The sequence below is a fragment of the Typopeltis vanoorti genome, chromosome 14, assembly GCF_054136105.1.
Source record: "Typopeltis vanoorti isolate ZY-2024b chromosome 14, IOZ_Tvanoo_1.0, whole genome shotgun sequence".
NCBI lineage: Eukaryota > Metazoa > Arthropoda > Arachnida > Uropygi > Thelyphonidae > Typopeltis > Typopeltis vanoorti.
Window position 1 is genome coordinate 67,942,946 of NC_143562.1, and position 25,968 is coordinate 67,968,913.

Genomic DNA, 25,968 nt, shown 5'->3' on the forward strand with positions numbered 1-25,968 from the left:
TATATATTATCATTCCTTTATTATAATTATTATAATAATTATAATAAAGGAATGTCTAATATCGGGGTGAATATTACTTCTTACATGGTAATTATATAACTTTATATTATCACAGATGATGAACAGAATTCACTTATACAATCAAAGTGATAAAGGGATAACTTATGTTCATTTAAAATGGATTCATTTTCAGTTTACTATTTTTACAAAATGAGATGAGATCCTTAGGTTTGCTGGAAATACTATATCAAAATTTATAATCTATAAACGGGTATGTCTGATATGAAATCATTTCTTCAAGATTCTCTCTGAGTTGCATTTATTGTGTCTGACTTTGAATTACAGTTCATAAATTCTAAGGAAGAGCTATCTTTATATTTTATCTACGTATCAATATTAAGATTTTATTATTAGGAGTAGATAGAAACCGTTTTATTTGGGCTTACCAATGTTCATAAGAATATATAAATATGAGGTTATTCGGTACTCTAGTCGTAGATTGACACGATGCATCACAATTATCTGTCATAACTAGAATTGTTACGAAAAATCGTTAGGCCAATTCTCTTTTTGTTTGAATTATACCATTTGCAGAGACATACAAAGACATATATATATATATATATATATATATATATATATATATATATATATATATATATATATATATATATATATATATATATATATATATATATATATATATATATATATATATATATTGCGATAACTATGCTCTTGACTGGATTGTTATATTATGAAATGTGGGCTTTAAACTTCTGAAGTTGAACTGCTACACTCTGTTTCGGATCACGAATTTTAAGTAGATTTATTTCGTTTACTCAATGGATGTTGTATCAGTACCAGCATACTCCCGAATGATGTGCTTCTACTTAAGTGTAACAGAGTATATATATGTTTGGTGGAATGATTCAGCTGAGCTCATTAAGGAAGTTGCTTCACATGGTTGACATGTGCCACCTGTTTGGCGATACACTTCATGAGAAAAATATGACTCAAGGGTTAAAAAATAAATAAAATAACCCCATACGCTAGGGCACCCAGTAGACCAATTTATTACTTTACTCGAGAATGATATTTTTAGAAGGTGAAATTTTAAGTAAAGTGTATTTCAGACATTGGATACCGAAATTTCTTATGCTACTGAAAGTTCTAATTTCCAGAAACATGAAAATAGACAACATTAAAACTTTTTGTAAAAAAAGTGCAACATTTGTAAATTCGTTTTTTTTTTCTTTAGCTGTTTTAGACAATTTATTTAGTCGAAACCATTTATTCTTTGGATCATCATTACTGTTTATAAAATAATCTGCAGCTTGTTCTGTGTTAACAAATTTCCTCTTTCTCTTAGTCATTTTCTTACGTATTCATTGCGATATTACAAGTTTTGTAAGTAGTCTCCCATGTCTGAATGAATTTCTATTTAGCATATGTATGTGTTATATAGTTTTTTATATTTTATTTGGAACTAGTTTATTCACCTCGCTGACAGAAATATAAACAACTAGATTTTGACAAACAATAGGAACACTTAGACTACCATTCCGTAGGCAATATATATGTTTAATAAATGCCAGAGTATTGTTCTAAGGTTTGGACGTCTCTTGGATGAGAGTTTGATCGAATTACATAAATTACATAGAAGAAAAACATCATACGATATTAATATTAAACAATTCTGAAATGTAGCTACAACTACTTTGTGTAGATTACTAATAAGAGTCAGTTTGTATTGATAAAGTTTTCCCTGAATGAACAATTTTTCTCACATCATGTACAGTAGTTTCAGTTTGCATTCCTCCGCTTAAATTTCAAACGTACTTCTCCGGCTGGACGAAGGACGAGTTCTGCAACAACTTGCACATTATCTCGGGGATCCAGAGAATGTACTTCTAAACGTCTTAGGATATTGGTGATAACCGTTTTTTCTTCCATCATTGCGAATTTCTGGCCTGTTAAGAAAGAAAATTTACGTTATAGGATAGTTATGCTGACAACAATTTTCTAACTTTCAATTATCTCGATAAAGTTAACGGATGTTTACAACACACGCTTAAGATGCTGCGTTGCAGTATTCTAAGATAACAAGGGTGCTTCCGGTCCATCCTGGAACATGGTAATTATAGTGGAAATTTCAACTTTTATGTTGAAATTTCCACTATAAGTTATAAAGAACCACTGTTCCTTAAAACTATCCGAACTAAATCTGCATTGATATCGCCAAGTACGTAGTATTTGGCATCTATGGAATGGCATGATAAATACAGGGTAAGAATGGTTTAGCGCGTTATTAGTCAGGTGATCATGATTTGATATTACGTCAGTGTAATAAGACAAGTTACTTTACTCTAAATGGATGTTATTTCTTAAAACATTATTGGAAGAATGCATCGGAATTTTAAAATATGATTCTATAATATCTTAGTAAGTTATATTTAAGATTTTGTATCTTAGTAATATTTCCTGATGTTGTGTAACTATACTCCATTTTGAATCTGGACTTTCCATATCACGTCTCCAATCAGTGCGTCGCTGGTTCATCTTAAATTGACTTTGGTAAATTTATTGGCTTGTTGAACCCTTTCGACAGTTTTAACCATGAAATTATACTTCAAATACTAAAATCTTAATAAAAAGAAACTAGAACGTTTAGGAATTAGAAATACTGCTACCGATTGGTTAAGGTATTTTACGGATCTCAAACTGTAAAAAATAAATATCTCTTATAACATTCATTCAATTAAATTACCGTCAATTTCAATTAAACTAATTGAGATTAATTGACTGAATGCACTATAACAAAAATGGTAAAGTTTTTGTTGCTTAGAATATTATTTTTAAAAAAGATCACTAAATAGTACAATGTCAAAACAATATATTTTGATTGTATAACATAGTGTGTAATGTTTGAGCATACAGTCTTAGGCTCAAATTTGAATGCGTAAATTAAATACGCATTCCGATTGTTAACAGACATGAAAATATTAAGCTCAGCAGTAACATTATATATTATTAAATATTATATCTATAATATCACAGTATATTTATGAGTTTATTAGAAAGCTGCTATTAATAATGGGATAATAAATACACTTGTCAGTCAAAACAATATGACTACAATATATGACTGCGAATTGGACCTCTTTGTATAAATAACTTCTTCACTAATATAAATTTTGACTCCATTAAATTACGGTAGGTGTACTAAGGAATTCGGGACCTACTAGACAGAATAACGTCCAGAGATCAGCGACTTGAGAGAGGCAGACACTGGCGTCTATTCTGAGTATTACTACGTTCCACATGATCTCACGAATGTTCGAGTACTCAAGAGAATTGGATGGCCATGATTGTACAATGCCAGCCTTGTCCTACATGTGCCAATTTGGACAAATTCATCGGCCACATTGTCGACAAATGCAGGACAATAATTGGTCTGATACAACCGCCAGGTAAGAATAAGCGGTCAAAGTGTATTCAGTCGGGATGAGAGGACTCAGTGATGTCCATGTCAACCACTTCTACACCATAGCTCCACTAGCAGCCTGTTTCCAGCCAACCGTACACTGTGATGCATGTATATGCGTATATTTTGTAAATCCTGGGCTATTGTTTTTGGATAACGCATATGCTTTAAAATAAATCGTATAACGCCTTTTATTACCAAAAGAGAGCAGGCATGGTCGTTTCATCCTAACTGACATTTTCAAGCGAGGTGGATAAGTCGCCATCCTTTAGACTTCCACTGATAGTGAACTTACACTACAAATGAATTAAGGCTTTCGTCCACGAATTCAAGATCCGTGACCCCTAACACAGTCTTTAACAATGTGAAATTGATGGCCGATTTATGGAGAAAAATTCTTCTTCTCCTTGGAAGAAATCAAGTAACTCGGGAACCTGCCAAAGAAAGATCTCGAAAATGTTGCTTTAAGGTATTTTCTATATTCTCTATTCTCTAGCAACGAATATAAGGTATATTCGTTGCTAGAGAAACTTTTTTGTATGCAATTCTTTGAACTGTTTTTGAGGTAGAGGATCTCGGGCACGGGCAGTCGGATTTTATCTCATGGAAATTATGGTTTTTTGTTCCGTAAACTCAAGAAAATTGACCGTATAACCCAGACTATTTCAGACAGTTGTCGTGTTACGATTAGGCTTCACGAGGTGGCGGCACTTGTCAGCCACCTGTCTTCACCCGACTCGTTGTAAAAATAGTCTTTGACCAGGTAGTTCTGATTGGCTACCATGGAGATCGAACTGCTCCTTCAATTTCTAGAAATTAGATTGATTTTAAACTGCCTCGCCTACTTCCTATAGGGAATAAAAAGCGTTAGCGGATTTATATCTATTTATTTGTCAGGCGAGCACTCACGTTTGTTGAAATACATTAAAGAACAGGAAAGGTTCCAGGTTCCAGGAGGTTTTAATTGCGATGAAGTTCATTTTATGCCTTAATAAGTGTTCAGCTTGATCACTCGCTTTAGTCACAGGTAAAGCTTCAAGTGTAATTGAGTCATGCGCAGTAATCACCTTCTGTTAAGATGTCAGAAGTAAACAGCATGCCTATAATGCACGATTAACATATAGACAATTCGGATAAAATGTCCTCACGGTGAACAGGCAGAGTAAGTTCTTAGTTCTATTGATTTAATGTGTTAGAGGAACAGTTTAACTTTTTTTTATCCGAGAGTTTTATATTTTCTAAACTATTTTTTATTTTTTTTGCAATGTCTTTTAGCATTAATACTGAAACCTACCTATGCAGTTTCTGGGACCAGCAGAGAATGGCACAAAAGCGTACGGGTGACGTCCTGCACTGTTTTCGGGAAAGAAACGACTAGGATCAAAAACATCGGGATTTGGAAATACGTCAGCGTTCCTATGGAGAGCGTAAATATTCACAAAACATTGGCTGCCTTTAGGAAAAGTGTATCCACCTGCACAAAGAAAGAGATAAATTCATTTCTTTAATTTATCAGAAAAGGCGTTAAAGAAGGAAGAGAGATGAAAGTGAGAGAGAGAGAGAGAGAGAGGGTTGAAAAATTCTGTTTACGATGGACCCAACACATGCTGTCGTTGAGCAAGGAATTTGAAAGAGGGAAGTAAATTAAGGGATTATCGCTTGGTGTACATTGGGTATAGGCCAAAAATATGAGTCATACAATTCATTGCCATTTGTAAATAATAATAATAATAATCAATGAATAGTTTTAAATTACTTACAGAAATTCACATCGTGTAATAACTTCCTACCAACTTGTGGCACCGAAGGATATATCCTCTGAGTTTCCTATGAAAATCAATAACACGAATGAGGATTAGTATTTAGCTGTTGGATTTTAAATTGAATACTGCATACATTTTAAGCTAAATTATCAGGGTTGTGTTAATAACATCTAAAGTCGTGCTAAGAGATATCATGAGAACTGATCGTGGAGAAAAATAAAATATTAGGCAGATGGAGCAAATAAAAAATAAAGTAATGCGTGAATTTATTTAATTTCCCGAAGTTTCCCCTTTACACAACGTCATCGACATCAGCTGGCTACTAAAAACCTGGATAATTTAGAAATCTTTCACCCATAGAATTTCCGCAAATATTTGGGATCAGATAAATCTATAGTATCAGTGACATCCTCGGGGATTTGTTTACTGTTGGTACTACCGTGTAATAATATGCTGTGGATATTAATTAAAACTTCTATTATCTAATCCATGGTTAAAATTTTTAGATGGAATTGATTTATCATTTATGAATAAGGAATCCGTAGAATTTTTTTTGATCCATGCATTTTGAGATTAGGAACTCCTAGTTTATAAATTGTTTATCATTCTATTGATGCATGAAGGGGTAAACTTGTATGTTTCCACGGTACTTTACATTTAAATAATAGTGACCATATGATACAAAATTGTTCTTTAAGAATGGGTATCCGATACTGAACAATACCCGATACCAAAACACCAAAAAGAGTTTGGTGTTTTGGCATCGGGTAGCAAACACATTGACAAAGAACAATCACGAGTCGATAGAGCATATCCACTTATTAATGCTTAGTGATTGGTAGTATCATGAATAGAACAGGAATATGCAAATTGGGTTAATGTATTAAATTTCTAAGTAAGAATAAGTCGGATATAATATCTAGTATACACTACAGATTACAAAACAATATACTGTAAATTCCACATTATTTACCTTTATTACACATTCCAAATACTTCAGTTCACGTAAGTCTTCTGATGTTACTGGCCGATCCACGTCATCTCCGAATATGCTTTGAATTTCGTCCACCACTTTTTCCTGAATATCTGGATATAAGCCGATACAGTAAAGAGCCCAGATGATCCCTACTGCGGTTGTGTCGTGTCCCTAATAAACAACACACAGAAATATTATTTTTTCTTTCCTCAGTTAATTAATATTATTAACTTATGGCTGAATAATATATTTAAAACATGAGTTTTTCATTTCTTCTTAACCATCATAAAACTTCATAGGATAAGAAGAACACATTCATCTCAATTAGGGTTAAACTATGACATTTAGTCATATTTGATCATAATCTCATAATAAAGAAATATCGAAGGATTTGTACCTCAAACATGAACGTATCTACTTCCTCTCGAATTTCTTCTTCGGTCAAAGCATTCTGTTCGAAGAAAAGCTCAATCAGCAAGTCCAAAAAAGCCTTTCGTTTCTTTTTAAATATTCCGTTTTCCTCGGAGGATGGAGTGTCTTTTTCTGTACGTGTCCGTTTCTTATATAATTCCATTTTTTCTTTAATGACCTGAAAGTAAACAGCAATAAGAGATCATTATATCAGCCGAATATTGAGTGAAGTTGGCATCGTGCCAACAGAATAAGCCTTCAAAATAGTAGAACATGAACGAACATTTCCACGTTGTATTTGGATAATTTCCTATAGGCATAATTACGATAATTATGTTATTAATGGTTCAAGGTCTGATAGACTGCAAAAGCAACGTATGTGTTCTGACACAGTGAAAGGCTATGGATCTTTCCGTCATATCGAATAGTAACTCATGGAAAAATAACACTTGGTTGAAACTACAAATAATTGAGTGAAAATTTCAACGAAAAATTTGCGAAGTAAACATAATTAGTTGAGTTAAATTCAGTAATATGTTCTATGTAGCATGAAACTAAACAAACACAAATACTAATACTAGTATTTGTGTTTACTAATACATTCTTAGGATTGTTTTCGATGTCAGATGGCAACACTTGTGTGAAAATAATGCGTAGTTTATTTTGCAAACGAATGAAAGAACATCGTGTATAAAATTTGGTTCTGAAAAGATCATTGCCTAATGAAAATGAAAATACTCTATTGTTTTACGTTAAAATACGTAGGTGGGTGTTCCTAAAATCAAATGTTTTTAATCATTTAGTGAATAGATTTATTCCTCTTCTTCTTATTATTATTTCGGGCTACTCCAGGGAGTCCTTAGACTCATCGAGGGAGGCCCTAAGCATCATGTCCACACAACTATACAAAATTCTCACAGTATCTATCATATCTTTCCTTGAACTCGCTCACTGTCGTAGCACCCACAACAGACTCTGGCAGCTTATTCCACTCATTTACCACTCTAAAAGTAAAGAACCCAGCTCTAACACCGCTGCTAACCACACTCTTTCCCAGCTTCCATAGGTGTCTCCTAGTTCTCCCACCACCAGTCCTGATCTCAAAAATATCCTCTGAATTAATCCTACAGAATCCCTTTAGCAATTTGAATGTCTCAATGATATCTCCCCTTTTCCAACTATCAACTAATTTCTGCAACCCACAAATCTTCAACCTGTTCTCATATGGTTCATTCCATAGACCTGTTATCACCTTGGTCACTCGCCTCTGGATCCTCTCCACCTCCTCCCCATCAAGAAGGAACCGAGGTGACCAAATCTGGGCGCAGTAGTCGAGATGAGGTCTTATCAAGGCTCGGTACAGAGGTACAATAACTTGCTTGTCTCTGCTGGTCAAGGTATTTTTCAACAACCAAGTGAGTTGATGAGCTGATTTAGCCACTTTTGCAATGTGCCCCCTAAACTTCATCTCCCTATCCACCAACACTCCCAAGTCCCTGGCCTCATCAATCTCTTGGAGTACAGTTCCACCCATGTGGTATACTGGTGCTAATCTTTTCACCCCAAAATGCATAACCTTACATTTTGTCACATTAAATTGACATCCATTCTCCTTAGCCCAGAACTCCAATCTATCTAAGTCATCCTGCAAGACTTTGACATCTTCTGCATTCACTGTCGCCCTCCCCAACTTTGAATCATCAGCGAACAAATCCTTCCCTATATCGTTAATGAACAGATTAAACAGCAGTGGTCCAAGAACAGAACCCTGCGGCACACCACTAGTCACAGGCCGTCTTTTGGACTCTACTCCTGAATAAACTACTCTTTGATATCTCTCCATCAACCACCCACCTATCCATCTCACCAACCCTATATCCATTCCCATATGTTGTAGTTTACGGATTAGAATTCCATGTGGTATCCTGTCAAACGCCTTTGCCAGGTCCAGCAGTATCACTGTAAACCCATTTCCCTTATCCAGTTCAGCCGTCACCTTGTTATAAAACTTGAGCAAGTTACTCAGGCATGATCTACCCTTTACAAAGCCATGCTGTCCACTATACAGTATCTCATTTTCATCAATACATTCCTGTATTTTTCTTTTGACTACTTTCTCCAAGACCTTGACAACAACTCCTGATATGCTGATCGATCGGTAATTTGCAACCATAGTCTTGGATCCTCCTTTGTGCAGTGAAACTATTTTCCCCTCTTTCCACGCCTTCGGGACTAAACCAGACCCGAGACTCAGATTAAACAACATGGTCAAGGGCACTGATAATTCCTTAGCCGCTTCACGCAAGACCCGTGCCGGTGTACCATCCGATCCCACAGATGTATTCACATTAAGGTTCTGTAATAGACTATTCACCTCCATTTCATTCATCACAATTCCCGTATAAACTAATGGCTCCTTCATTTTTTCAATGTCACCACCTGGATGATATACTTTTGCAAAGTGCGCGCTCAGTAACGCCATTATATCGACTGGTTCCATGACCTCCTTACCATCGTCATTTCTTAAAATCATTTTGCCATGTACAGTTTTTTTCTTGCTTGCAGCACATTGAAAGAACTGTTTGGGATTCTCTTTTGCTTGCATAGCTAGTTTCCTTTCATAAGCGGCTTTTGCTGTTTTTACCACACTCGTTACACTTCTGGCCTGCACTTTATACCGTTCTTGTGCCTGCAGGTCACCCCTTTCTTTAAATTCCCTCCACAGTTGTTTCTTTTTTTGCAGCTCAAGCTTAATGGTATTATTCATCCATTTAATCCCTACTTGTTTTACTATTCGGACCCTAGGTATACAATCAGCCATAACCTCCTGTAAATGCTCCTTGACCATTTCCCATGCTCTATCGACGTCCAGCCCTTGCAGTTGTACATGCCATGGCACTGATCCAAGCAATCTCCTAAGCTTGTCATACTTGCCAGCACGGTAATTCCACATATACCCTGTCTTAATCAAAAATTCCACACCTTTAGCCACCTCCCAGGTCAAGACCTTATGATCACTCTCACCAATAGGTGAGAACATGGTCATATCCATTACAGTCAAATTGTGAGATGCTATTACCAGGTCAAGCACTCTCACACCCCTAGTATTTTCAATTACATGCTGTTTCAGATAGTCATCCCTTAATAATTGAATAAAATCCATTTCCTTCCTCACATGTGTCCTCTCCTCCTTCCAATCAATGTTACCATAGTTAAAATCCCCCATAATAATTACCCTCCTTCCACTCATTTCATCAATTTGTTTATGCATACTATCTCCACCATCTATTCCATCACCTGGTCTATAGCAGCACCCAACTGTATATTTTATTCTGCCAGTCTCAATCTCACACCAAATAGCCTCAAATGAGCTCCTTTCACTATCCTGCAATACAACTTCAATTCTCCTTGGCTGCGGTTCATCAGCTATCATCAATAACACCCCTCCCCCATTTTATTCTCTCTGTCCCTCCTAAACACACTATAACCTACACATTCCTATTCATTCTATTCCAGTAACTGTATCGTCTTTCGTCAGCCATGTTTCACTAATGCCAATAACCTATGGCCAGGAAGAGCCAATCAAGGCCAAAAATTCTTCCTTCTTGTTCCTAATACTCCTGGCATTAGTATACATGAAGTGCAGTGATCCCTTTGTCCCACCCCTATCTTGATGCGTTATTCTAAATGTCCCATTCCAATTTTTGTCCTTAGTGCTGGCTCAGGTACATTGTATACAATTTTACACTCAACTGTCTCACTGATGTCTGCATATCCACTCCCCCCCCGCTCCTTGGTAGTTCTAATTTCCCTGGTTTTGCACATCCATTTTCACTTCATTCAGCAACACTTTTTCCAGCCTCCGCACACCAAGTCCATTCAAATGCAGGCCATCCATCTTATATAAGTCCTTTCGCCCATCAAACTCATTCCACACTCGATTTGATAAACAAGAGTTGTTATAATTTTTCGGTAATAAAACTGAACTGTGATTATTATAAATTTAGAAAGAGGGTTATTCCACATTTTTAGTTTTCTAAAGCCTTGAAAAATCATGTTTAATACGTTTACGGTTTATTAAGATCAGAGTATGGTTTTCCATTTCACATCAGAATATTAGCAATTCGACAAATAAATATTCATATCAATTCATTCAGATAGTGCACTGTCAACCAAACGTAACTAATAATGTATTAGGCATATTTCTCAAAATGTGTAAGCATCTTTAAGATATAGTTTGACTGTTAGGCCATCTGCAATTTACTAGACAGTAGTTTTTATCCAGATCTGCTATTGGAAATTCATACAAATATTTAGACAGCAGTTTTGAGTTTCATTCGAGATATTTTTAGAGGTGTAACAGGACAATATGCCCAAATTCCATAGAGACATGTCCAAAATATTATGGCCATCCAGCCTTTTCCCGTCAACATACTACAGCACGGCTGGCCGGAAAGTGGTTGGGATAACCTATTGTTAACATATTCCTTTAGAGATGGAATTGTTTCGGACTTGAATTCCATCGAAACTTTGTGTGATCCGCTGGTTGACTCTGCTGCCTAGCTGGATCACTGACAACCAGGATGTTAATCCGTCTAGTTTGTCCAGAATACCTTTCGTTGCTTAATCCGTATCGCCGATGCCGTTCGGTTAGCAAACTCCTCAGTTAATGGAGAACTCAAGAACCTTTACCAGATCAATTAATTGAAGAGGAGTTAGCGCAGAACTTTTGCTTCCTGAATCTCGAATTATTTTCTCTGCTTGCTTCCCTCATTTTGAAAATAGCCAAGTCACTTGGCCGCAATACCATCGAGTCTAACACGAAAAGGAAGATGGATGGGAATTCATGAACATCACCTGTTTATGTTGTCGGTATCGTAGATAACTTTAGCGAAAAACTTTAAAAGTAGAAGTAACGTTTTCGATCATCTATGACAGGAATTTTACCACGAAATGTCGTTAAAGAAATTGCCATTTAATTAAGTGTCTTTCGATTATCTTTTAGCGATGAATTTTCATGACGTTAGTAAAACGTTCTACTTCTGGATACTCTCCTAAGTATAAGGAAATAATATCAACTTGTGCGTTAACATATTCACTCGTCATATATTATCATCATCATTATTATGACTTTTCTAAGATAAATAAATGACACCGCATTACAATAATAACTTTTAATTTTCGATAGAACAAGCACAGTAATTTCTTCTTTTTACTTTCCTAGATATTATAAAAAGAGACAATCCAAGCGTGGCGGCCTTCAATTTGCTTGATAAGCGTTACCGTTAAACTTCATGAGGTGAGTTTATTCAGAAAATAGAAGACAGATTTATATGTTGTCAAGGCCGAGGCGATTTTGACATTAAAAGTTCTTTTAAAATATATTACAACTATTTTGAGAACGTATTAAATTAAACTGTGCAAACTTCTGATCAATAATATGGAATGTTGTGTAATGTAAGAACAAATCGTAATCCATTTTTATACTCTTACGGGGGCAGACCGAAATCATTTAGCGGTAACGTGAAGCCAAAATAGATATAGGTCGTGCGCTTTATTTGGCCACGTGGATAGCGTCTATGCTACCCACAAGCAGGTATGCTAAAAGTAACCACTCATGAATGTTTTTGATAAATGTCTCAAAGAACTTGTCTGTTGGAATAAATAGTTTTAAAAAGAGCCAACACTTCAAAGCTTACTATAACATTTATTTTAAATTAGGGTTGAGTTCCATATTACTCCTGCCATTCGTCTTTCTTGTTTACAAAAATCTTCCAAAAAATGGAAAAAAGGAAAGAATGTAAAATAAATTAGGATCTCAGCTATATTAATCTACATCAGCTTACCTTTCTTGTAAAACTGTGCAAAACTTTCAGCTGCTTCGTATATCTCCTTCCACGTGGAGTTAAGGCATAAAACCAGTTGATCCAAAACCATGGTCGGATAGTCCGGTATATGAAATCCTGACTAACACTTCAAAGATTAGATAAAAATGTATCAAAACCGTTAACCCAGATTTAAAATCTAAACGAAACATTATAAAATACGAAGTGTTTTTTTTTAATTATTCAAGAATGATACGCAATTCGTATTTTGCATATTAATAAAGAATAAAGTTGTTAAATTCATACAGCTTTGCTCGTAATACATGCAAAGTCAAGTATTAAAATACGTACTCATTGACAGCTGTGACGTATTCAGATGTGCTGTTGTTCTGAGCACCAATGTGAACTCCCATTGAGGATTCTACAACAACAGAAATGTAGATTAAAAAATTATAAAGCAGTAAATCGCTTATCAGATAAGCTGAACAGAATGATTAACTAATAAGATGTAGGAATAAATAAAAATATAAATTTCAGTTTGTGATTTGTATGGATAATTTTTTCACATTTTCGTGTACACGCTTTTTATATGCTTTTCTTCATGAAAATGAAAATAAAGAAATTTGAATTTGAATTTTTTTGGAAATAAAGAAACGGTATTTGTTATGTTTTATAAAATGCAAAAACTATCAAATCAGCATCATTATCATCATCATCAAAATCCTGATAGGTACCTTCATAAGTCTACGTTTTTATTGCAAATTTTCATACCGGTTTTTTTATTCAATTTAATGAAGCAAATCTGCGTACACTTATTGATTTTACTGAAGACTATAACATCATTTGGGTAAAGTACGGTAGATTAGAATAAGTACTGGAAGCTGTACTCTAATGTTATGCTATTCGATTCTACCTTTGCCATTATTTTGCAATACAGCCACTGTAGAACAATAGGATCTACTCAAGCTACATTTGTACATTTCAGATTTCTGGTGGCACGTTTCTAGATATAATGTTGATACGTACTTTGAAATGCATTTCTCTTGAATTTTCATGCTTCTGTTTTGTCACGTCTTGCTTCATTAATCTTTCTAATGAATTACTCAAGACGCCTAGAATATCTTTAAGTTTTTATGGTATTGCATATTATCATAATATGATACTTACTTTTATTATCTCTGATTTCTTTTACAATAATGTTTCTTCCATTTCTGACCTCTTCAATAGTCTCCTGAAACTTTTGCCACTTTCCTGATATTTATTTTCTATATTCTTATTATAGCTCCCCTAAGACATTTGTTTAGATATTTTTCACACTGCTTTGCTTTCTTTCAAATTTCTCTGTATTCTCTCCGAGCGCATGCGGATTTACTCTTCAGGAACTATTGAAACGGAATCATAACGCTCACTGCTTGGACTCCCTACAACGTCACGGTAACCAGCTGACGTATCATATGGTAAAAATATTACTGTTTCACCACAGCAGAAACACTTATATATCGTATTGTATAAAGATAGCAGGTCGAATAACAGCGTTGGATTATACCAGATGAATAAAGATTAAACTTAAGATTATTAAGATTATTCACTGATAATAAACTAGGTTTACAAATTATACTAAAACCCTAATACGCTTTAATAGACAAATTATTTTATAATTCTATTATTGCAACAAAAAATGTTGATGAGTAGCGTGCATTTGGACACGGTTTTCAGATCAGAAGGTGTCAAATACCCAGTTTTACGTATCGGACCACGTGATGGAAATCGTGCAAATGAAAGCTCTTTATATAGCAACCCAGTGAAAGGAATGGCAGGACTACTTACCAATTCGCGAATGTTATTTTTTTATACTTTTCAAGTGGCACTAGGCCAAGGAATAGTTGGTAATGATTGACATAAAAATTGTTTCACAGTAGACATATTGCATTAAGAATGAATCTAAAATTAAATTCCTTGTAGAAGAATGACAAGCTAACATTAATGTTAACGAAATGAAAGGCATAGTTTATCAAACATGACAGTTACGTTATGCCATCCCATTCCATGTTTAATTGTTACAATAAATCTACGAAAAAGATTTTCAATTGTATATACAATACTCCCTGTATTCAATGTATGAATAAATATCATTTAGCAAAATTATTTATTTTTTTTAAAATTTTATTTTGTATTCAGAAGTGCTGAACTTACCGCATATAATATCTAGAGTGCATAAACTCGAATATTTTACGATGTCCACCCACTCTTTATTCGAAGCCTCTTCTAGCTTTTTTGCCATAACGAAAGACTGATCGTTCATAATCGGTAGAAAATCTTGAAGAATACTAAAGTGAAATGTCGGAGTGAGCATCTTTCTTCTTATTCTCCATTTTTCTCCTTTACTGTCGTATAAATAAAACAAGGACCTTATGGATAAGAGATTTTAAAGGAAATATAAAATAAAAGAAAAATTATTGCATATGCTATACGATCCAAAAAAAATGAAATTAAGAGACTATCTGGAATATCCGATAGTAGATATCAATTTGTCTGCTTTTATCAAATTAATAGGTTAAGAATATTCAGAATTTCATTATTTAAAGTGACTTCCACGTACGAAATGTAAACTTATAGTACGCTAGTACCGTGGGAGAACTACAGATTTTATTTTTGCTTGTTTCTATTAAGTTTATATATTTTATTTATTTTTTTATATAATTAGGAAACCCTGCTGTAGAAAATATAGAACTTTTTCAAGCTTTTACAGGCTTCTAATAAGCGGTTCGGTAGTCTCAACACGAAGATGTATCCATCCTCCACTTATAAATAATCAAAAACATCCATGCTTATGCGGGGATTTCACCCGACATCCTGTTGTTTGCAGGGCGGATACCTTAACCCCTCCGCTAACCAGGCGGCAAAAATAGGAAGTATTAAATAATTATCATCATTTTAGACATTATATAAGTATAAATTATGTGCAGAGAAAATATTATTTTATGTTATATTACTTAGTTAAAGAAGTACAGTAATAAAAATGTACTTTGTGAAAACTGTGAAGCAGTTTATCATATTTTATTCATTAGGCACATCACAAAGTCAATCAGACAGTCAGTAAAACAGGAAACAGGAAAACCGCACATCATTTTTCTTCCACATTTTTGTCTGTTCTCTCGTAAGTAAGCTTCACATTTCCTCATTACCTTTCATTTAAAATAAAAATAAAACATACATCAGTTTCCTTCTCCTACTTCTCTTGGTGTGATTTTTTTTTTTGAAGAAACGGTAGCGTAACAATAAAGATTTATTTTTAACAACAGAAGTTACACACGTGATATGCATCGAAACCTGACATACAGTTCTACGAACAAAAAAAGGAGGAAAAACTTTCAATGTAACCTATTGTTTTTAATTCGACTGCGCATGAGTGTCACTAGAAATGCAGATAACTAATATTTATGTAGAAATACCCCTAGAGTAGAAGCTTTTTATTGTGAACTTGCCAATAAGTAAATTAATTTAATAATTTTCTAAATTATCAAATAATTTCAATAAGTCAAAAAGACATCTTGTGTTAATTAGAAAATAATTTGTAATAGGAGAGAAAGAATCTACAACAGTAGAAGCAGTTAAGTTTATTAATAATCAACACATTATTAAGAAAATAATATGCTGAAGAGTGGTCGTGCACATGTTATGCAAACATTAAGTAGCTGGTTTGAATGCTACCATGGTTACGGATGTTTGCGAATGCCTTTAGTTGGGAGATGAGTTTCACTATGTTGTGGAAGTTAACCACACTGCTTACTGGAGGTCAAATGGCTTCAAGGAATTTCATGTTTGGCTTCTAGACGGGGTTTTGCTGATTCTACTAAATTTAAAATAAACAAAAATGTATTAAAATGAACATTGAAACGCTTACCACACCTAAAGGTACTGGTGTCCTGCACGTTTACAAAATTTCGTTTGCCAAGTCACTTAAAGTAAAAATTACCTAGTCAGGAGTCCAGTACCCAACCAGCTGTGCAGCATATTATAATCATCAGACTTTTCGATCTCTGTGCTACTACTAAGTAATTCCTGAAATTATAGAAGTTTCACAAAAATAATTAGTCTTTCCTTTATGATCACTGATGTCTAAAAGTAGCCATTTTAAAATACATAGGGGTTATAAACTAACTTTCCCTCTTTGGAGGCATATTAGGCATATTTGGTCTGTAACTAAAACCAATAAACGGAATGAGACCAAATTTTATATTGAGACTTTTGAAGGCATGGGAAGATGATTTCCGCGAAAAAAAGATTTAGTACCAAAAGTCGCCGACATGAGAAACTTTGGCGTTGGCGGAGTCGAAAACAAGCGGATCATTAGATTGAAGACAGATAAAATGGAATAATAACTGCCTGAACGTTCCCAATCCCTTTTTAAGTGGAACTTGTGGTGCTGCTGTCATTTACAAACATTAAATTTGCATAATCTTTTACCTGCGTTTACTGCAAATATTTGACTGCTTTCGGCCCGCCAGCGCCAAAATGTCCCCTATCGACGACTTTTGGTACTAAACATTTTTTTTTTGCGGAATTCATCTCCCAATGCCTTCGAAAGTCTCAATATAAAATGTGGTCTCATTCCGTTTATTGGTTTTAGCTACAGATACCTCTGTAGTTAAAACTAAGACGGAAAGTTAATTTATGGCCACCCTGTATATAATTAAAAATTGAAAACTAAATCGCTTTTTAGCCCAGTTGTACCATATACTCTGAAATAATGTTTTGACTATACTTTTTTCAATCCTTCGAATGTTTTTTCAGATTTTGAAACCGAAATATACCAAATCAAATCAGAATTGAGTTAATACAACAAATTGTGTCGCCATTTCCACATTCAAAATGTTAATAAATTCCTATCAGCGAGTGTGGAATTTTTAGTATAAGGAAGATCGACTCAAGTAACGGGATATAAAAGAGAGTTGATTGAGAGATAAGACTCGGTCAGTTAATTAACTGAGTGCCTTCTCTTACCGATTTGCCTGGTTTTTGGCGGAATTAATGCGTAATCTGGAAGCAATGAATTTTCTGATTAATGACAGAGAATTTGGAAGAGCCTTATAATAATAATAATAATAATAATAATAATAATAATAATAATAATAATAATAATAATAATAATAATAATCTGAAAACAAGGAGGCATAAGAAAGAAAGAAAAAATTTCTCCGACTACATCGTTCACTCGATTTCGATTAGTTATTCATCTACTGTTCTACCAATTTCATCTAAAAATATGAAATCTCAATAAAAATACACTTTTTTATGTAAACAAATAATTAAGCAATTAAATGCAGCTAAGAGCCTCTGTAGCTCAGTCGTTATAGACGAAAAACTTCAGTTGGAGAGACGTGGGTTGGATTCACGTCCGTGACATGAGGAACTTTTATGTGTCTCTTTGGAACAAAGGATGGTTAGGTTTAATAATTTTTCTGTTATTAAACAGAATAGTTATTAAAATAATAATTAAACAGATTGTTTAATAATTAGTCTGTAATTAGTAATTTAATAATTAACTTAATAATAATTAAACCGATTATTTAATTATTACTTATAATTAAATAATCGGTCTGTTCACTTATCACCTGCTAAGATACATATTCATTTGTTTTTCATTTAAAATAACATCATTTCAATCAGATGCGTTTAAATAGCAGTCGATATATTGCCAATAAATTCAAATGATATAACTGGTCTTTTGTGATCTCAATGTTCTTTTACGTAAATGTTTTTATTCTTACCTCCATAGTCTCAGGCTTGTAAATTACTGCGACTGGTCTCCAGGAAATCCAAAGTCTATATAACTTGAGGTGTGAATGCAAGAATGTTTCTCCTTGCTGTGCCTCAAACATATCTGTAAAATAATTAATATAACATTTTATCTGGAAAAAATGCACCGCTGAACAAAAAAAACAACTAAATAAATAAAAAGTAATTTTGGGTAAGATGGCAATTTAAGTCTGTGCTACCAATAACATGTTAAAAACTCATAGCTCATGAGGTTTTCAACGTATTGATTTCCAAATATATTGATTTTCAAAGCACTACTCGCTTCTTTTTTTTCTCTAGAAGACTCCATCGGTGCAAAATACAGAAAAGAAAAAAAGTATATAAGAAATATCACTTGAGTACATAACTAAGTTATTAGCGGATTGGTCATATTAGAATAAATTCGCGGATTCTCTTGCACGAGGACGTGGTCTCGCAACTGCCATAGTTGAACAGCAGTGGAGTAACCATCGGAGGATGTGGCTGAGGTTGATTTTAAGAACAGGATTTAGTGCAATTTCTGTTGATTCTAAGGTTTTTCTTTCACGTTCATTTGTAAATGATTTCGGATCTATCCCAGTTTACTGAGTGCATAGTGGATTGATGGTCATTGCAATCAAAAGAATGAAGCACATCACTGGATAAGGTCGTGGACCTGGTTCTACCAAAAGGTGATATTTCTGAGATGTTCAGCGATACGAAGCGCGATTGATTTTTCTGTTTGTCCATAATATAGGGAATTGCAGCCACACCAACGACCGTAGACACTTGGATACTTCCAAGGTTGTGCGATGGTTAGTTTATTTGCAATTGTTATATTTAGGTTATGCTGGTCGAAGCTTTCTTAAGAGAGTGAGTAAAGTACAAATCTTATTTCTTAAGTGTTTTTGTCAATTTGTTAGAAACAGAGATGATTTACAGAATGACATTTCACAACATTTTACAGAATGACATTTCTCTTCGGCATGGTGTGTAGGAGGAATAAACAAGATTACATAGGAAAAGTAGATATTAAAAACCCAGCATTATTTCAAAGCCGAATGTTCGTAGAAACTAGGAAAGTTTTGTAAATTTGACCTCCTAACTTATGAGAATAAATTTTTTAACTTAGGGATACTGTATATTAGGGTTACCAAGTAATTTTATAAGCTTGGTTATTTAACTCCTAATCCCAAGTAAGAAAACAGTTAAGTTTGCGCCTGAAACATAGTTCAAGTCCAAAGATGGTAGAACACCAGGGCGACTCATTGTAAAGGTGGGTAAAGTTCTGATCACTATTCTTAGTATTTTCCCATAATGTAAAGCACATCTCACTCGAAGATGTATATATACTGCAATACATTATGGGTGGGGTCACTACCCAGACCGGTTTCAACATTTTTTGAGGTCTCCTCAGTGAGTAGCTAGACCCTAAATACCAAGGTTTTAGTAATACAGAGCCTTATCAACTTTACCTATAGAAGTTGCTGCAAGGTGTTTTTATTTTTAATAAGAATCTCTGGAGGAGATATAGATGTAATAAATTTTATTCAAAACATAGTTTTAATAAGAATCTCCTCCAGAGATTCTTATTAAAAATAAAAACACCTTGTTGCTTGCAACTTGTATAGGTAAAGTTGATAAGGCTCCGTATTACTATAACCTTGGTATTTAGGGTCTAGCTATTCACTGAGGAGACCTCAAAAATATTTATATATATAAAATTTATATATATAAATTTTATATATATAAATATATATATATAAAATATATATATTGTTGTTCCATACACGAGAAATTGGTTGATTAACCTTAGCACATTAATACCGTGTATGGGTTGGAAAAGGAGGAACTTTTGCATTTGATTTAAATGACTGTAAATTGAATTGTTGGGAAACTCAACAGGGGAGGAGAGTGTTCCACAGTGCAGCATTTGCAGGGAAAGTGCTATGCAGTTGCACACGTCACACAAGTGCTTTATTATTGACTTGGGCAAAAGAACAGAGAAATCTTAATTCTTGAATATTCAGTTCCACAGTGGCCGTTCCTACAGACGCTGCAATGGTCATTTGTCAGAAAGGTTGCTTAAAAAATTTATTCAACTGAAGTAAATGAAAAATTTAAGTTTTTTCTTCTCTGTCACTTCAACCAATTCATCACTTAGGATGGATAGCGTCCTGTGATCTGGATCACGATGAATTAATGCAGCCAAAAGACACCCCTTTCTTGTATTTCTTGAAAACAAGTATTTATGCCTGCAGATTTGTGTATTCAGGGAACCAATCTATCTGCTTTGAAGGAAGAAAACCCCTCCACTCCTATATGAGACCGAATAACTCATTGTGTTATTCGTTCCTTACGTCATGGATTCGAATCAACGTCTTTCCAGCCAATGCACATATATGTACCAAATGAGCTACCGAGACTTGGTTTTGAATCTACTTCTACCTTTAAGAAAGAATCAACCCAACTAAGAAGAAATACTTTCTTTTTTATTATGTATGTTGTTGTTTGATTCCTGAAAAATGCACATGAAAATAATACTTTTAGAGTATGGAAACGGGATTGGGATGATAATAATAATAATAGGTGTTAGCTAAGAAAGAGTAAGACGCTAATAACGTATGAATAATGCAGCCAATATGTCCCTCCTCTACTGCATCCCCTGAGGGAGAGTATTTTACTGCTGCAAATATGTGTTTCATGGACCCAGTTGGCCTGTTTTGAAACTCGAGTTTCCTGGGATTAAAATCATTACTCCTTATGAGATCGGCTGTGCAACTGAAAAGCGTTGATAAAGGTTCTTCGTTTCATTGATGGGATTTGAAGCCAGGGTTTTTCCAACCAGAAGGCTTCGTCAAAACCGTATCAGCTACGGAGACTGTTTTGGCGCATGAAGAGATTATCATTTTGAGTTTAAGCTCATTCTATTGTTGACACGAGACAGCTCAACGATACGAATTAAATTCTATTTACATTAAAATACAATTTACTTTCATTTAATTTAAGTAGATCGATCTTACATTTAAACTTTAATTTTAATTTAAAATCTTTCTACTGACAGAATTAATCCTATTCTTCTCGTATATAACACAATGATTGAATGCTTGGATAGACTGGCGTGGATAGACTGGCGTATGCTTCGTTTCTTTAATTATCCCTCCCAAATTGTCGATGTGCGTCTGCGTAGGAAGCCACAACATACGGGAAGGTCAACTTCTTGTTCTAATCTCGATGAAGTATGTCATGCGCAGTAACCAGTAAGATCTACTGGAAATAAAACACTTTTTCTCCCCAAAGATGTTCATATTTTTACGGTGATTGCTGTCTGTATTTCAACTGTTCCATGTATTTTTTATATTCATTATTTTATATTAAGATGACATGTTAACAATTTTTTTATTATTTTAATAAAGATTTATATTTTGTTGGCCTTGATCATCGGCAACCGGTTTCATACGTCACACCAGATAAAACCAGACTAACTATAAATATTTAGATGTTTAATTTTTTAGTAGACTTTCTTAAATGATTAATGGAAGAAGCGAGCATAAACTTTAGAAAGCCATTTATGTAAGTTTATTAGCAAAATTACGGAAAAGCATATTTAGGATTATCGATATTCTTTATTTATATAAGAATAAAATAAACTTACACACATGAGGATTTAAGTGCTGTTTCGAAAAGTAGATTCTTAGCATTCTCCCTAAATTTCCGAGAAAGAAGTTTGGAACAGGTCCTGGTATTTTTGATAACTGCTTGGTGACATGTCGGATGTTAAAGTATTCCCGCAAAATGAATGCTACACTTAGTACTGCGAGCAAAGAATACACAACATAGCAGGCGTGTAACGCAGCTAGTTTATGCGCTAATTCATAAACGGTCTCCTTCATTGCTACTTGTAAAAGCGCACAAAGCAAAGTAACTGGAAACGCACTACTCTTCTAACGGCGCAGCCACGCGTGACTGTTGAAGTTGTAATAATGATTGCTTGCCTGGATGGTGATGTTATCAGCGGTGTGAGGAAGGTCGCGTAAGTTCGATTTTTTTTAATACCTAAACAGCGGAACATGGTGTTGTTAATACATCCAAAAATTGCGTCATATGTTTGAAAGAAAATATAATGCATGACGAAAAAATCAATTAATACTAGCAAATGATTACAGGTAAATAGTCGAGCATATTAAATTAATCTTGTTTTAAAGATTTTAACAAACTAAATGATGCGTTTGAGAATGAAAAACTGGCATCCAGTGTAACATCAGAGGATTCATAAAAAATGTCTTACTGTCTATTTTTGTATATCTGAAGCGATGATTTCGCTGTTGAAAAGGAAACGGACAATTATATAATATTTTGTTACTCTTCATAAGACCTTGAACGAATACATCTTAGCAACACTACAAATTGTCATCTAGATCGTCATTATACGAGGCGGAAAAAGGTAAGTAACAGCTCAGAGGCATGTGACTGAGATGATGTCGGAACTATGAAAGGTGCGTGTATTGAAGAGGTTAGGAAAGTAGGAAGACGAGTGTTACAGGGTTATTAACGGAAGATTTTTCCATCAAGCTGATGCATGAGAAAATCGTGAGTGCACGGATAATGATGGGCTTCAATGAGGGTATGAGATATCTGATTTCAATATAGAAATCCGTGTACGTGAATGGGGCGGAGCGCGTATTTTTACTTTCTTTCTTTTGAGCATGTAATACCATAAAGTTCCACTCTTAGTAAAATACTTCGTCCATTCTGCGTGGTTTAACTCTTAATTTTTAAATAAAAAGAACAACACTAGAAGCTAAACAACAAATCCAAATTGCACACAGACTCGTATTCCAGGATCTCACATACACACGTCGGTATTTAAATTAAGCCAATATTCATTAGATATGTTGTGTTCAAATACCTTGTAATCAAAATAAAATCTTTAATTTACAAAACGAAACACGGATATACACAGCTTCATATCAACCACTTAACTGCTCATGTCCCAAAATACTCTTCGAACCACAACTTCAAATAAAAAATAAAACACCTCATCTACGCAGCTTATATTCAAACATATAACCTAATTTTGATTGTTAATATTTGGTCCTTTTTTCCACTAAATACTATACATTATATTTGGATTTTTATTGAGCCATGATTTTGATAAACATATATACATAATCGTCGACAAGTTTCGCCAGCTTGAGTTTGGCTGGCTTCTTGAGGACGAGAAAAGTTATACTAACATTAAATGCTAAAACAGAAGAATGCAATAACGACCTTTAACATCACGTAAACAAATTGAAAAGGACGCGTGACATTAAGAACATAAAGCGTGGAGACTTAGTCGTTGTTGGTAGCTCGCGTGTTATAGTTTTTCGCGTAATTAAGTTCTGCTAAACATAATGAATTTATTTAGTTTTTCCTCATGTTTTTATTATCATGTCTTGATTTCTATTAAGGTTGTCTTCTGTCCGGAGTACCACTGCAGCTTCTTTAAAGTTTCTAAATCTGAAATCTTCTTCAATGTATGGCATGGATCTGTTGTCCCAATCTTTGGAATGGTTCGAAATTGAGAAATGAAATCTACAATATGTTCATTCTATCGGATTTCTAGGCTTCGTGAAGTTTGGCACATGTAAGTCAGTCCACAGGAACATGGAATGCTGTAAACTTCTGCGTATTTGTAGAAAGCGAGGCAGTCTGTTGAAAGAGAAGATAAAGAAATCAGTCTCATTCATAAAGAACTCTCAACATTTCGTTGAAAAACATAAAAGCATCAATATATCAAATACAGATATATTTGCAAGTCGTTTCTCTCTTCGCGAACATACCGGTCGAAGAAGTAATTAAGATCATAGAAGATCTTAATTACTTCTTCCAAACGACATTGCGCAGCTTTTCCCGCCATTGCCTAAAGTCTAACTATTTTAAAGTAAACCACTTAGTGTATCAACAACTGGAAGGCTTAGCCATGGGCAGTCCCCCTGTCACCACCGTGCGCGGATCTGTTCACGGAAAAACTAAACAATGACATCCTATTAAAAATAATTCCGAAATCATCAGTCTGGTGGAGATATGTTGACGATGTGTTCATCGTTAAGAGAAACACGGAAATGCCTTTCACGAGTTCCTCCAAAAAATAAAGTCTTTCCATCATAAAATTAAGTTCATATTAGAATTAGAAAACAACCATTAATTACCTTTTTTGGAATCTGCAGACACCGGACGTTACCTTCATTTTACATCTAATCATTATTATGCACAAAAAGTTAGCATCATACATATGGTAAAAACAGAACAAAAAATATCATCACAGAAGAAAAAGTGTACTTGATGAGCTCTCACTCATATCAAAAACTCTATCCAAAAATGGCTATCCACAAAAAATAATTCAAAAGATCCTCTATAGAAACAACCCCTCAGCAACAACTTCAAGTGACACAGTACGCATCGTCCATCGTCATACCTTATGCTGGCTCAGTCTCCATCAAAATAGCAAAAATGATGAAGTCTTTCAACATCAGGGTTGCCTTTAAGCCTATTTTAACTACACGGCACACGTTAAGATCTCCTAAGGACAGCATCGCTTTCTACAAATACGCAGGAGTTTATAGCATCCCATGTTCGTGTGGACTGACTTACATAGGCCAAACTTCACGAAGCCTAGATAAAGATATTTGGAAAAACTTAATAAATTCATTATGTTCAGTAGAACTCAATTAGGCGAAAAACTATAACACGCAAGCTACTAACAACGACTAAGTCTCCACGCTTTATGCTCTTAATGTCACGCGTGCTTTTCAATTTGTTTAACTGATTTTAAGGTCGTTACTGCATGCTTCTGTTTTAGCATTCAATGTTAGTATAACCTTTCTCGTCCGGAAGAAGCCAGCCAGACCCTAGCTGGCGAAACTTGTCGACGATTACGTATACATATTTATCAAAATCATGGTCCAATAAAAATACAGATATAATGTATCATATTTATATAACCTAATTGTTATCATCCTATATGGGAAAAACTTCTGGAATTTCAGTTTCCCTGCTTTTCAGGAACTTTTATTCCTTCTCGAATTCACATTGAAGAAAGATTAACACAAATACAAGCTGCTAAATGTATATCGGCGCATAACACAATCAGATTCTTCTTGCATCTGAAATCACGGAACACCATGATAGAGGCGAACTGAGGAGAAGGGCGTTGATAACTAATGAATACATAGGCTGTACATGAAAAAATGTAGAATGTGTGGATCTTTGGTCTCTGTTTGACAGAAAGAAGGATTTGTACAATGCTGATAGACTGAATGGTTTTGGTCTTAGATGTCTGGAAAGAGCTTTGTACACCGAACATGTTGACGTGAAAATTCAGGGAAACTTAAGCAATTAGGGTGGAGGCAAGTTATGCTGTGTGAAGGCAACCATGAAACGAGTGAGTGTAAGGAATCATGTCTCTTAAATAAAAATATTGAATACATTAGTCAATTCAGAAAGCAAAGGTGGGTGGGGAAAAAGAGATGCTGCCGTTTTTATATACGAATGCTAAAAGCATGAGGAACAAGAGGGACGAGTTTTTGACATTAATTAGTACAACCTCGCCAAAAGTTATAGTCATTAGGGAGACTTGACTAACAGCAAATTATTTAGTGTTACGGGGATTAAATGTTAAAGTTTAGTATTTTCAGGGGGAGATAGAGAAAATGGGGAAGAGTACTGTTGATGATAGAAGATGAA

General features: G+C 34.5%; 1 protein-coding gene across 1 annotated transcript; it reads right to left on the reverse strand.

Annotated features, from left to right (window-relative positions):
* Positions 1-1,563: 1,563 nt before the first annotated feature.
* Positions 1,564-22,189, reverse strand: LOC150099570 (cytochrome P450 4V2-like). The gene is made up of 11 exons (XM_090403580.1): positions 21,896-22,189; positions 18,234-18,346; positions 16,439-16,524; positions 14,656-14,846; positions 12,814-12,883; positions 12,484-12,610; positions 6,624-6,815; positions 6,224-6,397; positions 5,248-5,314; positions 4,782-4,961; positions 1,564-1,973 (listed from the first exon to the last, which is right to left on the reverse strand). The coding sequence occupies exons 1-11, from the start codon at positions 22,131-22,133 to the stop codon at positions 1,807-1,809; spliced, it is 1,605 nt and encodes a 534-aa protein (XP_090259706.1). The 5' UTR covers positions 22,134-22,189; the 3' UTR covers positions 1,564-1,806.
* Between the last annotated feature and the right edge of the window lie 3,779 nt (positions 22,190-25,968).